Source organism: Barbus barbus (genome assembly GCF_936440315.1).
Source record: "Barbus barbus genome assembly, chromosome: 11".
Taxonomy (NCBI): Eukaryota; Metazoa; Chordata; class Actinopteri; order Cypriniformes; family Cyprinidae; genus Barbus; species Barbus barbus.
Genome location: NC_136739.1, coordinates 4,599,111 through 4,614,093, shown reverse-complemented (window position 1 = coordinate 4,614,093; position 14,983 = coordinate 4,599,111). Strand labels below are relative to the sequence as shown.

The window sequence follows — 14,983 nt, the reverse complement described above, 5'->3', positions numbered from 1 at the left end:
CACTGCTGTCAAGGTTGTTACCTTACAAACAAATGTGCAAAGGCTTGTTAAAAAGGCTTCATACTAGTAAACAGTGCTATATTGCCCAATTGAACTCATTTCATCATTGATAAACTTACATACTGGACAGAACTGAATCAACACTGGGCTGTCTTTAAATGAACAATGATATTTTTAGCAGTTAGTGGAAAAAGCAGTATATTCTAGTTACAATAAGGGCAAATAATGATGAATTCTATTTACACTAAAATAGTATTTTCTTTAGCAACAGGCGTGTAAATTGTAGTTAGATGGCAGATATTTATTCGTCAATACTGTAGTACATTATAAAACAGTATGCAATAACATATTGAGTGCAAATTACTATATATATATATATATAAATTTTATTAGATGAATGCTACTTTATTGGGACAAAAACCTACCTACAGCTAAGCATACATAACACTGTATTATTAATTAGGCATTTTATTCCACTTTTCAAATATTTACTTATTTTTTATTGAAAATGAATGCCTTTCTGATCTGGTATGTGATGGGAAAAGGAAAAGCACTAGTTTCCTTAGAGTAAATACACTTTGAATTCTGATTGCATAATTGAAATATTATTTTTATTTATATATTATATTGCTGCAATATTATTAATATCTTTGAAACAATCTAAACACTATAAAGATCAGTTGACTTGATCCGCAGAGATTAAAGTACGATTTATGTCCTACTAACGATATTGTTTTTAGATACACAGCGATAATTTGTAGTTTACATGTATATGTATATACCTATAGGCCTATATACAAGTCTTATATTTAGCCTATAATTACTATTATCCCATGCAGCGTCTTCAGATGCATACATCAAATGTAGCAGGTAATCCTGACTTTCCATGCATACAGAAAATTCACATACTATGCACAGTATACACACAGCATACTTCAGTATAGTAGGAGTTGTGTGGGAGTATGCCATTCCTAACACAGCTGATTTCAGTGTACTTGAGTTATATTTAGCAGATTTTGGCAAATATAGTAGGTCATGTTCCATGCATACAGAACATCTGCATACTATGAACAGCATACATACTGCAGAAATAGTAAGAGTAGTATGATTGTATGGCATTTCGTACACAGCCAGGGGGGTAATCACCTCATTATATGATCTCTGACATCCCAACATACTCTTTAATGTTCAAATAAACCTTTTAAAGTTTTATTAATGAGCATATTTATTGTCTTCTCCCGTGTCCCAGTTGCAGTGAAATGATAAATCAATAATATTTCCATTCAACAATAATAGAATTCATCTAAAAACGACGCTCTGTGATTCAGTTCTTGAGGGTTTTGCTCAAACAATTCATAGAAAAGATTCGACTCAAAATAATGATTCATTGACGAATCGGACAGCACCACTGTTAAACACGACTTGAAACTTCTGTAGTTTGACAATCGGCGTCGTTACCAACTATATTAGGGGACAAATTGCTATTGAATTTATTTCGACAAACTTTGTGCGGAGACCGTCAGACTGGAGGTAATAAGATCATGCATTTAAAGCGCAGAGACCGATAGCTGGGTGGTTTATATGGCGAGTTTACCTGTTCGAGTTGAGTTTGCGTGTGTTTGGAGACATGTCTCAGGCCTCAAGGACCAAGAAACCCGACGTGAAAATCGTCATTCTGGGGGACATGAACGTGGGAAAGACTTCTCTCCTCCACAGATACACGGAGAGGAAATTTAAGGACACTATAAGCACAGTCGGAGGGGCGTTCTTCCTCAAACAGTGGGGACCCTACAACATTTCTATATGGGACACTGCAGGTGATATTCTTTAACACTTTATTTAGTAAAACAGAGCACAAGATACACCAACAGGCTATCACAGTGTGTTCTGCGAAAGCGTATCTTCTAACTAAATCAACACACTGTTATGATGCCAGATAAAAGTGAGATCTGTTTTATGTTTCCTAAATTCTCTGCTGCATATTTCTTGCTATTTGTTTTATCCTCATTCATAGTTAAGAACTGCTTTATCGCAGTGATTGTTTTTTTTATTATTATTTTGTGAATGTCAGCACTTTTTGTTCCTTATTCAGATGCTATACTTAAGAACTGGCCCTGTCATGGCTTGAGCTACTTCAAAATATGCAGAATTTTTAAATATGTATTTTAAAATGTCATATTGATGCAGTGAGTTTTATTTAATAAGCACATTTCACCTTCCTTTTATGTAAATTAGTAAACCTGAAGATTAGTCAATGTTTGAAAACTTCACCCATAAAAGGCAATTATTTAATAAAGCCTTTTAGACTCTTGTTTAATAATAACACAAAGTCAAATGACAAAGGAATTAGCAATGTATATATTATAGATAGGTAGAATTATATTTATCTATCTATCTAATGCAAAAAGCATGTCATTTCCTGTGAAATGTTATTCCGTTCAGATGACAGATGACCTCGTGTAGAGCTGTTTGTGGTCTCTTTACAGGCAAAAAGTCACATGCTTGTGTGCAAGTCAGATGAGTGTGTGTGTGTGTGTGTGTGTGTGTGTGGAGGTTTTACTAGTCATTCACTCAGTTGTTTCTCAGGGGTGGGGGTCTAGAGGGATGTTCACAGTTAAAATAAGATGTTATGAAGCTTTTTTTATTCTCAGTTTCGACTGTGATCCTCTTCGGGTTTAGTGGAAAAGCCTGAATTACCAATAAAGAAGTACTGAGCATGTAGTGTCATCATATGAGCAAAATGCTATTCATTTTCATTTTCATGTTCTACTTACTATGCCTTCAACCCTATAAAGCCCACTGTATTACATTTCTAAAGTCCCTCTAAATTATCAACATGATCAAAACTTCTACTTGCCTTGCGCCCTTCTGACTGATCGTTTTTTTTGTTTGTTTTTTGTGCAATAAAATTGCTTCTAGTGTAATCAAAATATTTCCCCCTTCAGGTCGTAATATGCATACCTTTTTGCTGTGAAATCTTGAATGAATTTGATCATCTCAAATTCAAAGCTCATCTGAAACACAGTGTACACAGGTGTACATTATAGTACACATTACACAAGTAATGTAATGGCAAGAAGTGGAATGTTTTAGACTGGCCAAGTCAGTCTCCAGACTTAAACCCTGTAGAGTATGCATTTTACCTGCTAAAGAAGAGACTGAAGGGCGTAACGCCCCAAAACTGAAAGAGGCTGTGGTGAAAGCCTGGAAAAGCATCACAAAAGAAGAATGCAAAAGTTTGGTGATGTCAATGGGTCACAGGCTTGATGCAGTTATTGAAAGCAAAGGATTTGCAACTAAATATGAAGTCTTTTTCACTTTAATCTGTTAGTTCTATCTGTTCCAATACTTTTGGTAACATGAAAAATGGGTGGGTTCAAACAAAAGGTGCTATCTTCTAAGTTGTGAATCAGATCCAGATGAAAATACCTGTAAAAAGCTGAAATGTTAATCTCTCATCTCATATTCATCTTTTGATGTCAAACCCAAATGTTTTCAGTCTACAGCAAAAATAAAGGAATTGGCCTACATGAACTTTAACCCATTTTATTCTTATCATTAGTTCATCTGGTGGCGGGTAATAATAGTAAAGCTTACTTCCTCTGTATTAGCTCACCATGTCTGAGCAGCTATTGTTGCTCAGCCAGTACAGCATGCTGCAGCAGTGCAAGTTCATGGGTTTGAATCTCAGGGAATTCATGAAAGATCAAATGTATGCCGTGAATATGCTATAATACCTTTGGATAAAAGCATCTGCGGAATGAATTTATCTTTCTGACATCACAAAGTCTCAAACAAACCACTTTTTAGTTTCACTGGGAAAAGAGTTTTGAGTTGTTAAAGTTGCATTGTTCATTTTTTAATGTACAATGAATATTTTAATGACAGTGGATAATGCAAACTGAATTCCTTAATTTGATCCCTTGAACTTGTTTTGATTATGCAAGTATTGTAAAATTAAAAGGAGCATTTATAAGTACTCATTTTTTATAGTGCGTGAGGCAAAAATGAAGAGAGCCCTTCAGACACAGACAGTAGAAGCCAAGTTAGTTGAAGACCACTACATATTTCTACAACAATGAGCTCTTGTATTTCTGCTGTTACAGCTCTCAGTATCATGACCAACAACCTTTGGCTTTCTTTTTTAGAGGAGAAAGTGAAAGTTTTCTCTTTTTTTTTTCAGTCTGTAACTCTTTGGCCCGGTTTCACAGACGGGGTTTAGACTAAACCAGGATTAGGACATAGTTAAATTAGGACATTTAAGTAATTTTTATAAACATGCTTAGAAAAAACATATTTTGAGACAAAACAAAGGCACTGATATATTTTAAGATCAGTCAGTGCAAGTTTATTTCAAAAAATAAAAACAGATTTACATTTTAGTCTGGGATTGGCTCAAGCCTTGTCTGGGAAACCGGGGGATTATTTTGTTTATTAAGTAGATTTGGCCTCTCAGAACTATGCAGGCTACTTGTGTTTAATTCTATTGAGTGAATCACCTCCAGCAGGGCTGTAACAAGTACAGTGAAGTAATTGATGCCCGAGAGTGTGTTGTGTAGATGCTTATAGTTCTAATATTCCAACTGACAGCCAGCCTAAGTTTTTGACGGACATGATAACATGAACTGTAAAAAAAAACTCAAAGTGCGAATTCTCCAAATCTGAAATGCAGTACTGCATGACTCTGCTTTACCCTCTTGCTTGTGTTCTCTGTTGTGTTCAGGTCGAGAGCAGTTTCATGGCCTAGGCTCCATGTACTGCCGTGGCGCGGCTGCAGTCATCCTCACCTATGACGTTACCAACTGGCAGAGCCTGGTTGAGCTGGAAAACCGCTTCCTGTCCCTGACCGACACTGCCAACACTGACTGCATATTTGCCATTGTGGGTAACAAAGCGGATCTTACCGACGCTCTCGCTCAAGAGCCAGACACAGAGAGCGAGCAAAAAGACGAACCCCAGCCTGTGGTCACGTGTCCGACTCCTCCCGCCACTCCGCTTCAGCACAAACAGGTCAGCAGAGAGGACGCCGTGGCCCTGTACAGCCGCGTGCTTCGCTACAAAGGCCTGGAGGAGAAGGCCTGTCTGCCTGCTGAGAGGATGTGCTTTGAGACAAGCGCTAAAACGGGTTACAGTGTGGATGCTTTGTTTGAAACCCTCTTTGAACTGGTTCTGCCCTCCATCCTGAAGAAAAGGAGCGAGGGGGAGAGCGCCACTGTGGACCTGGAGACACCAATGGAGAGGAAAAGGACTAAAGCAGGATGTTGTGCCTAGAGCTGGACAAACATAGGAGATGTGAGGATTGTGGGATTGTTGTCAATCCGTGCCAAAGGAGGAATGGATCAAAACCATACCTAAAACTAGAGTTCATGTGAACTACTACTATGTACTTTTTTTTTTTTCTTTCTCCAGAGCAGTATTAAAAAAACTTTTGGGGGGAATTAAAAGATAGATGCACTTGATAATCATGCAGAATAGCTGATTTTTTGGTTTTAATTTTGTAAAAAAAATAAAAAATTCTTTGCATTAATGGAATGAAATGGACGTATCGCTATTTTTTTATTATTATTATATCTGGAGTACATTATATTTTGTGAAAATCACATGAATATTTTCTGATAATGTCTCACTTATCCTCTCTTATTCTAATTTGAGAAAAATAAAAATTCCTAAAGTTTGGAATAAATGGGTTAGTCTGTGTGATTGGTGTGCAGTAGCTTTATTAAGTACACTACTGTTCACTTGTTTAAAATATCTTGTATGTAGTCTCTTTTGAAAATAGTATTCCGATTTAAAATAACTGTTTTCTGTTTTAAAATATTTAAAGGTAATTTATTCCTGTGAGATCAAAGATGAATTTTCAGCATCATTATTCCTGTCTTCAGCGTCACATGATCCTTCAGATATCATTCATATATGCTGATTTTTATGTTTATACTTTAATATGCTAATATGCTTATTATTATCAATGCTGTGTTAAAAGAACAATTTATTTAAAATATAAATCTTTTGGAACATTATAAAAGTCTATGCTATCAATTTCAATTATTGCTTCTTGCTGAAAGAAAAAAAGAAGAACTGCACCCCAACTTTTGAGTAGTAGTGTGTACGAGTTCATACTTCACTTTCTACAAGGTAGATATAGTTCAGATATCACTAAAATGAGAGATGACACAAACATAAACAAAAAGCATTTATAGTTTTTTTATTCAATAACACTACAATTCAAAATCAATGTCTTCAAATATTCCACATAATTACATTTAAAGTGCCTTTGATAAAATAGCAGTGACATGTTTTCAATGCAAAAAGTGTTTTGAATTATAATCTTTTTTGGTTCTCTTTAATTGTGACAAATACAGGTTAGTGGTTTATGGGCTTCAGGACAATAATATTTGTGCAATGTGCACTGAAATTGGGCAAAGATGCTCAAAGTCCAAAATAGCTTGACCACGTTTAGGTGACCCACATTTGGTTTAGCAATTGTTTCTAGACTTTGTTTACTGAAGATATAGCCTGCTTGAGCATGTGAAAGAAGGACAAAGATTAAACTCGAGCCTACTATTGACCTGAGCATGTGTCCTGTAAACCTCAGACAAAATCAGTACAATTGGTTTAACCAAGAGAGAGTTCATCTCAAACAAACCAGAATCCAGAGCCTCCTGACTGGACAAAACTCTAGTTAAGAGCTTCAAGTCTCGCAGTCTATGACCTTTATGAAACAAAATACCCAATGAATACCCTACTCTGTGTCTCCATCTGATAAATAGTGTCAGGTGACAACAACATTACACAATACGGGGGTAACACTTGATTCTAAGCTAAAATAATGTACAGGCACAGAAGATGGTGTTGAAATTATATTTATATAAGAGTTAAAATATTAACAGAAGGCACTGTATTTAAAGCAGCCATAGAGTTAAGCATTGTGCCGTTGATCCTGATCGATGTCATGGCTGTTCTATAGGGATGGGAATCATGTGGAATTAAATGACTCCGTGGTTCTGTTAACGATTCTTTTAGTCATTTTTTAAAGAAGAGAGAATGGACAATGATTGGAAAACAATTCTTAATGCAATCACAATCCTCACAAATCTTGTTGTCAAATGATGAGGTCCTTTCAGAACAAGATTATATTTTGCTTTGTTATATTTATTAAACCAACAGTCCTGCTTCAAATTAAATTTTTGAGGTGTGTCATGTGCCACGTCTGCAAAGCATCAACAGTGCATGTGTGTGTTTGTTTTTAATCACATGAAATGATTACTAATAGAATATTGATCCATATTCACATGCATTTAGCATAAAGAGATACTGCCTTATATATATATATATAAAGGATCTTGTTTTGAATAAGAACCGGTTCTTGATTCCCAACCCCTCATTTCACAAAGTGCTACTACATAACACAGAAGGGTGGAGAAGTGCATAAGCATGGGCTTCTTTGGTTCAGCTGTATGTTTTTGGTAATATTCAGCTCTGATAATGCTGAGGTAATAAGTTAGAAATTAAGCACCATTTCATATAAAGTATATAAATGTAAATAACTCAGAGAAATATCATAGCTATGCTTTCATGCATCTCTGGCTTTTTGCTTATGTACATATCTTCAGCCATAAGGCACACAGTAGCGCTGAAGAGGGAATCTGAGGGCATCATATGTGAGGCATTAAATACATTAAGTAATTTCAAAAGCCTAACTTGTGACGTCCGATTGACATTTGGAATGAAGTAATGCTGCTTTGCTGCAATAGTGTCAAAGTTGTTCACAGGTTACAGCTCACAGGTTCTTCATACACACTTGGCAGCGGCTGATGCGTGCCAAGAGCTGACCTGCTTTTAGTGTCTTAGAGGAAGGGGAACTCTGGAAGGTCTGATCGATAGATGTCAACCAGAAACTCTGCTTGTTGGAGAAGAAGTGGCACGCACCCTTGGCCCCGTTACACTCGATGAAGGGAGTGGTGCGGAAGTCTTCTAGACAGGAGCCTGGAGACACCAGATTCTGACCGCCACCTTCATCTCCAGCTGCCGTGTGCTGTGAGAGCGTGACAGAATGAGTTAGAGGACTGTTAAAAAGATGGAGGTGTAACATTTTAGAAATCAAGTCTTACCATAAGAAAGGAATAGCCAATCCAGAGACTTCTCCAGCCTGCTGGGCACTGTGGGATTGTTTTATCTTGACTGTGGATGGCGATGGCCACAGATGGAGCTTCACACACAGAGCAGCGGCTGATGTATGGTTTTATTTCGGCCTCCTCCACGGGCATCATGGGAATTGGTGCAGTGGTGGACAGCCAATAGGATTTGTCATTGCGGCTGGCATAGTAGCACACGTTTCCAGGATTGCAGTACAGGAAGGGCATGGTGTTAAATCGGGGGAGACATGACCCGGCTAGACCTGAATGAAAAAAAAAACAGAGACCCATGAGACCTTTTATAGCTTTCAGAGAAGCAAAAAGTACAGTTACTGATTTAAAGAATTACTTAAATTATTTCAAATTAATATTAAGCAGCACAACTTTTTTCAACATTGATAATAAGAGAAGTGGAAAAAAGGATCATGTGACGCTGAAAACTGGAGTAATGATGCTGAAAATTCAGCTTTGCATCACAGGAATAACATTTTACAATATATTCACAAAGAAAACTTATTTTAAATTGCAATAATATTTCAAAATACTACTGTCTTTATTGTATTTTGATCAAATAAATGCAGCCTTATTTTTAGCCTTAAACAATAATTACATGGAATGCATTGTGGGGAAAAAAGTTCATATACAAGTCTATTGTTGACCAGTGATTGAAGAAACAAATCTTTCTAAATCTTAGAATCAGTTGAACTGATTTGTAAAATGATTTGTTGGTTCACTGGTTATTTATGATTTTATATTCGTTTTTGTTTGTTTGAAATTAAGTTTGTGTACATACTAAAACAGTACTGGTGTTTTTTAAATGTTGGATGAGAGCATTATGTATTGGGTGTTACATTTTCTTCATAGATATGGAGTTTTAGAATGTAACCGAAAAGTAAAGTGATTCCATTATAAGTAATGAGTATCTGTAATTAGGTTACTTCTGATGAGTAACTTTTGCAACACTGTAGAACGTATGTTCAGTTTCATAAGCTACACTGAACAGTGCTATGAAATTCAACATTCAGATTCTGGATCTAAATGTGTGCAAATAATGGTGGTGTCAGACATGCAATAACTGTACATCTTGTGATTGATTTTATTACTTTTCCAGCTGTACTTACCAAGATCTTGGTTGTGGGCCTTCTCCTGTCCCTCGAAGTACAGAAGACTGTAACCGTCCCATAACTTGGACATGCCCACGGGGCACATGGGGTTCTCCTCAGACTGACTGTGCTTCACCAGCAAGTAGCCAACATTGACACTGCGGCCAGGCATTCCGAAAGGACCACGTAAACCAGGGTCCCCTCGCGTCCCTTCCAATTGAGATTCATTATCAACTTGTAATTCATGTGAGCAAAGAAACCCATTTACATGCCAGCTGCCAAAATGACTTAAAAATGAAAGGCTCACATAGGCCTTCTTGGTGACCAGTCGTCTACAATCCTTAATCCACTAATCTAGCCCAGAATCCCAGAATCCTCATCCATTTTACACAAACACACCATTTACCTTCTTCGCCTTGTAGACCCGGGTAGCCCATTTGTCCAGGATCTCCATAGAAGCCTGGAATTCCTGGTATTCCAGGGAGACCTGGCATGCCTTTTTCACCCTTTGGACCCAAAACCCCTGTAAACAGATAATAGCCATATACACAATGATTCTGGAGCACAGCAAAAGCACAGAAGAAGCAGTTTATACATCATATTCATGGATACATTTGTTTAAAATTGAGGCTTTGAATTGTCCTACCTGGATCACCAGAAGGTCCAGCAGGGCCTGAGTTTCCATTCCGTCCCTGTGGTCCTTGAAAACCCATTGGACCAGGTGGTCCTCTCTCCCCTGGTAGTTCCTGTGGAACTGGTGGACGTCCTTTAGCACCAGGTAAGCCAGGAAAACCTGAAGCAACAAGGTAGAGAGAATGGATAAAATGCTAAATTATTTCGGACATTGCAACAAATGGTTCTGACATCATATCTGTTCTAAATTAATAAGAAATGTTACAAATGTTCAATATACAATCTAGACCCAAATCCCATTGCAGCCAACACATTTAGGCCACGTACACACAGCAAGTTTCAGGAGTGACAACTGCATTTAAATACGGGAGTGAGCCCCGTAAATGATCATTCCATGTGTGTACAGAACAGCACTCACTCCGCATTTGTAACCATAGCAACATTCAGGAGTGAATAAAAGTTTAGCCGTTTGTTATGTGCCATTTTTTGACTAAAGACTCTTTTTGTTCGTTGATTTTAAAGGTGCCATAGAATGAAAAACTGTCTTTACCCTGGCATATTTAAATAATAACAGTTCTGTACATGGAAATAACATACAGTGAGCCTCAAACACCATAGTTTCCTCCTTCATATGTAAATCTCGTGATTAAAAAAGACCACTGAAAAACAGGCGAATCAGAACATAACACCGACTGTGACGCAACAGTCGGGATCACTACACCCCCAACATTTGCATAAACCCGGCCTTGTTCTAAGCCGGCCGAACCATCAGAAGCTCTGCAGGTATTGTAAATAAACAAGCGCGGACAACAGCGAAAATAACAAAATAAATTTTATGTTCCAGGCCGTGCAGGGGGTGTGAAGTGCAGGGATGGGTTGGTGTCTGTATTCAGAAAGGCACAGAAAGCAAATAACGCGAGCCACTAAAGGGACATAGTTAGCTCCTTGCTAGCGGTAGCCTGTTACAGTACATACGATTTCACTCTCAGTAAGGAGAGATGAGGATGATGGCGAATGACTTACAGATCCTGAGCACCACTGACAAGCATCTGATCTTGTGAAATGTGTGGTAAGTACTGTTGCTCCATAATGTAAACATAGTTTGTGTGATCACGTCTCTTGAAAGTGAAACTATAACGCGATCGATGGATCGTTCAAAAGCAGTTTCAATGCCTCGCATATTAATAACGGCTCCCTGATGCCCGCGTTTTATAATACAGTATAATTACCCGACGATATAACTGCGAGAGAAAGTATTTAAATATATATTTTCCTCCCTGTGCTTCCTTCTTGCTGATGAGCCGTACTGTGAAACAGCCAATCAGAGCAGAGCTCAACATTGAGCAGCACTGTGAAACAGCCAATCAGAGCAGAGCTCATTATTATTCATGACCCTGCCAAATAAGCCAATAACAGACCGTTTCATTCTAGGGAGAAATCCTAGGGTTGTAAATGGACATGTAAAATCGTTTCTGGAGATTTTTTGCCCTTACCTAAGCCACATACCTTCTGTGTAGATATCAGAGAACAATTTAAAATACTGTATCAATGCATTCTATGGCACCTTTAACTAAACTACCACTGATAGACATGCAGCGTTGTGTTTGTGCTCGGGAAGCTGCTTTAGAGAGCGCTGTCTTACAGTGTTGCCATGTCCTCATATTTACAAGCGTTTATGTTTGGTCATAGCTCATAAAGATAGGCACTTTATGGAGTTAATATGATATTTTTTGTTTTGTGTTATAAACAAAGCATTTTGTGCTTGTCCTTGTTTGTTGTTGATTTTTTCTATGAAGATCTGGCAACACTGACACTTTACCGCAGGGCTCATGAATGCAGCTAGCCCCGTGCTAAGTTAAGACTTCTTTCACTGTTATTTTCTTGCATCTCACATACAGACGAATACACAGATGCATGTTCAAATACGTCATTAACAACTAGTTGTTCTGTTCAGTTCAGTTCCGTACACACTGCGTAGAATTTCTGTAAATGCAGTTGTCACTACCTGTATTTTTCGGGAGTTAATGCGGTTGTCACTCCCGTATTTTAGTGAATTATGTGTGTACAGAACGCGATTAAGGAGTAAAAGGTGAACTGACAACCGAGTTTAGTTGCAGTGTGTACGTGGCCTTAGATCTACTGGTCAAGCACTGTCACTCTTTAAAAAAGTGCAGGTCAGGAAAGATTAAATAATAAATATATTAATTAAAAACCATGCAGTAGAGTTATTTTTCCATATTAAGCTGGGATAGGAAATTACCCAATTGCACACACTTCAGATTTTAAATGTAAAGATTAAAAGGGTTATGCTAACAAATCATTTTAACTCACCTGGGGGTCCGATATCTCCTTTAGGTCCAACAGGGCCCATATAGCCTTCAAAACCACAGCTTCCTGGGATTCCCATCATTCCTGGTTCTCCTTTTTCACCTTGAAATGAAACAAAGCATTCCTACATCATAACAGTTCTTTTTCATTTAAGGCTCATACTGGAACAAAGGGAGCAATCCAAACATTGCTCATCTAATATGATTTTCATTTGAAAAGGTGAGAAGGTGCATGATGAAAATATCTTGACATAATGACTACCGGTCTTCCATTTTGATTTTGCCTATGCAATGAAATACGCAATAATCATATTTCATAATCTACCTTTTCTTCCTGACACTCCAGGTTCCCCTGATGGTCCTTTTTCTCCTATCTCCCCCTGGAATCCTTTTTCTCCAGTCAATCCGAAATCACCTGCATTTCCTTTCTGTCCTTTTGCTCCAAATGGAGATGTGTCACCTGGGATCCCTCTGGGACCAGGAAAACCTAAATGATAACAGCAACAGGTTTCAGACAATATGGCACATTTTCAGAATTAATTTTCAAGAAAGATAGATTCAGAAATAAGCTCTATTTCTTGTGAGGCAAAGTGAGACTATATATTTACTTTAGTCACTTGCAAAACATATTCATCCTGCTAAATGATATTTAAAATGGTTCTTAATAATTGAGTCAAAGTCCACTTAAGTAGTCCATCTCCTCCACCTTATTCTGTCTCTAGTACTCATTACTAGTGTTTATTGTAAATATATAGGAACGAGCCCTTCACCTGGAAGTCCTTGTGGGCCTGGAAAGCCATAGTCTCCTTGCACTCCTTTTATTTCAGACAATCCCTGTTGACCCTGAGGCCCCGGTACACCAGGATGCCCAGATTCACCCGTATTACCTGTACACACATCAGTGACAATGTAGAACTGATGCATACCTGCATCAAATAAACAATGCACGAAACTCCAGTTTCAGAATATGAGGTTTGGAAATTTGAGCTACCTGGATCTCCAATGAAACCATTGAATCCCACCTCTCCAGGGACACCAGCCTCTGTGCTGGGGATGCCAGTCTCTCCTCTCTCTCCTTTTGCTCCTGGCTCGCCAGGAGGACCCAAGTTGTCAGAACCTTGCAGGGGACAAAACATACCAAAGTGGTCATTACATACCAGCATATCAAAGATGTAATTTGTGCATATACATGATATAATAACAATAACAACAACATTTTCTGAAATTAAAATCATGTAACTATTATTCATAAGTAACAAGGTGTATAATGTGATCAGTCCTATGCTCTAGAGGTACCTGCAACACCCTTGATACCCTTTTCACCTTTTAGACCATCTAATCCAAAGATGCCTTTAAGACCAGGAAATCCTACAGGAAATGTAAGCCAGCCAACATTATATTATCGATCTAACAGCTCTCTTTAGTGTTTTGCAAGTCAAGTGGCTAATGAATATTTACAATGCATATTGTTTTAAAGCATCTTTACAGAAAAAGCATGTTTCAAATTTACACACAAGGCAAATATGCATAGGTATGTTGCTAGTTCATTAAAAAAATTACAATTAGAACTACAGACCTTTTTGTCCTGGTTGGCCTTGGATTCCAGGGGTTCCTGCCTGTCCAGGCACGCCAGGCCAGCCCTTCTGACCCTGGGTTCCTGGGAAACCTTGTAGGCCGACAGAGCCTGATAAAAACAAAAACAAACAAAGAAAAAAAAACCTGGTTAAAAACATTTCATAAACAATGAAATTGTTAAATCAAAGTATAATGATCAAGACTCTTGCACCTGGTAGTCCATCTTTTCCAAGTTCTCCTAAATAGCCTTTCATCCCTTCAATGCCATCAAAACCTGGACTTCCTCTGTCTCCAGTATTACCTATGAGTCCCTTCTCACCTGACCAATGTACATTAAAAACTCATTTAAAAAGCAGATCAATAATAGGGACAGTAAAATATCATCATAGTGTGTGATGCACTATATAGAATATATCAATTTCTTACCAAAAGGTCCAGGCAGCCCAGCTTCACCTCTCAGTCCTGTTGATCCTGGAAGACTGATGGTAGCACCAAATTCACCTTAAATAAAAGATTCTTACATAAACCTTTTTGGCAGTTTATTTAAAGAGTATGAGAAAGTCATGAATTAAGTATAGAATGGGCATTTCAGAGGTTTATTTATGAGCACCTTTTATTCCTTTGATTCCAGATTCTCCAGTCCGTCCATAAGCACCAGATGTGCCGTTGTCACCCTGCGATTTAAACACAATGAGCTACAATGACTAAAAGCACAACTTTCAAAACATTTTAAGAGGACACCATACTGATTCTGAGATTCTGTGCAATGTTTTAAATCAGGGGTCAGCAACCTTTTCGGCATGACGTGCCATTTTTCATTTTTCATAAACTTCGATTATCCCTCTGCGTGCCGTAGGTTGCCGACCCCTGTTTTAAATCATAAATGGTTTTCAGAGGGAGATGGAGCTCATTGTCATACCTTGGGTCCAGCCATTCCAGGAAAACCATCAATTCCAGAGAGTCCTGTAAGCCCTGGCATTCCCTTTTGCCCTGGAAATCCTTCTACTCCGGGAAAACCTCTAGTACCTTTTGTATCATTGGGCTCACCTGGATGTCCATCTTCACCCTCACTTCCTGGAACACCTGGAAGACCTTTTGTTCCTGGCAAAAGAAAAGTTGACAGAAAACCTATAGGTGTCTCTCTGAAAGGAATCATTTTGTTCTATTACCATTAACAAAGTTCTTGTGATTCCACACTGACCATATGCAGAAA

At 38.0% G+C, this 14,983-nt stretch overlaps 2 protein-coding genes across 2 annotated transcripts in view; one reads left to right on the top strand and one right to left on the bottom strand.

Annotated features, from left to right (window-relative positions):
- Positions 1 to 1,386: 1,386 nt before the first annotated feature.
- On the top strand, positions 1,387 to 6,025 carry LOC306877170 (ras-related protein Rab-20-like). The gene is made up of 2 exons (XM_079428737.1): positions 1,387 to 1,817; positions 4,724 to 6,025. Exons 1-2 carry the CDS (start codon positions 1,628 to 1,630, stop codon positions 5,269 to 5,271), a joined length of 738 nt encoding a protein of 245 aa, XP_079284863.1. The 5' UTR covers positions 1,387 to 1,627; the 3' UTR covers positions 5,272 to 6,025.
- Positions 6,026 to 6,178: 153 nt separating this feature from the next.
- The window catches only part of LOC306877095 (uncharacterized protein), a 72,024-nt gene continuing 63,219 nt past the window's right edge, over positions 6,179 to 14,983 (bottom strand). The window contains exons 34-48 of the mRNA XM_079428633.1: positions 14,690 to 14,871; positions 14,381 to 14,444; positions 14,197 to 14,271; positions 13,982 to 14,089; positions 13,772 to 13,879; positions 13,492 to 13,563; positions 13,187 to 13,312; positions 12,966 to 13,082; positions 12,521 to 12,682; positions 12,200 to 12,298; positions 9,882 to 10,028; positions 9,642 to 9,758; positions 9,254 to 9,445; positions 8,109 to 8,395; positions 6,179 to 8,032 (exon numbers count right to left, since the gene is read on the bottom strand). Coding sequence (XP_079284759.1) covers positions 7,778 to 8,032; positions 8,109 to 8,395; positions 9,254 to 9,445; positions 9,642 to 9,758; positions 9,882 to 10,028; positions 12,200 to 12,298; positions 12,521 to 12,682; positions 12,966 to 13,082; positions 13,187 to 13,312; positions 13,492 to 13,563; positions 13,772 to 13,879; positions 13,982 to 14,089; positions 14,197 to 14,271; positions 14,381 to 14,444; positions 14,690 to 14,871 — 2,111 coding nt within the window. The 3' untranslated portion in view covers positions 6,179 to 7,777. The remainder of the gene's footprint in view (positions 8,033 to 8,108; positions 8,396 to 9,253; positions 9,446 to 9,641; positions 9,759 to 9,881; positions 10,029 to 12,199; positions 12,299 to 12,520; positions 12,683 to 12,965; positions 13,083 to 13,186; positions 13,313 to 13,491; positions 13,564 to 13,771; positions 13,880 to 13,981; positions 14,090 to 14,196; positions 14,272 to 14,380; positions 14,445 to 14,689; positions 14,872 to 14,983) is intronic.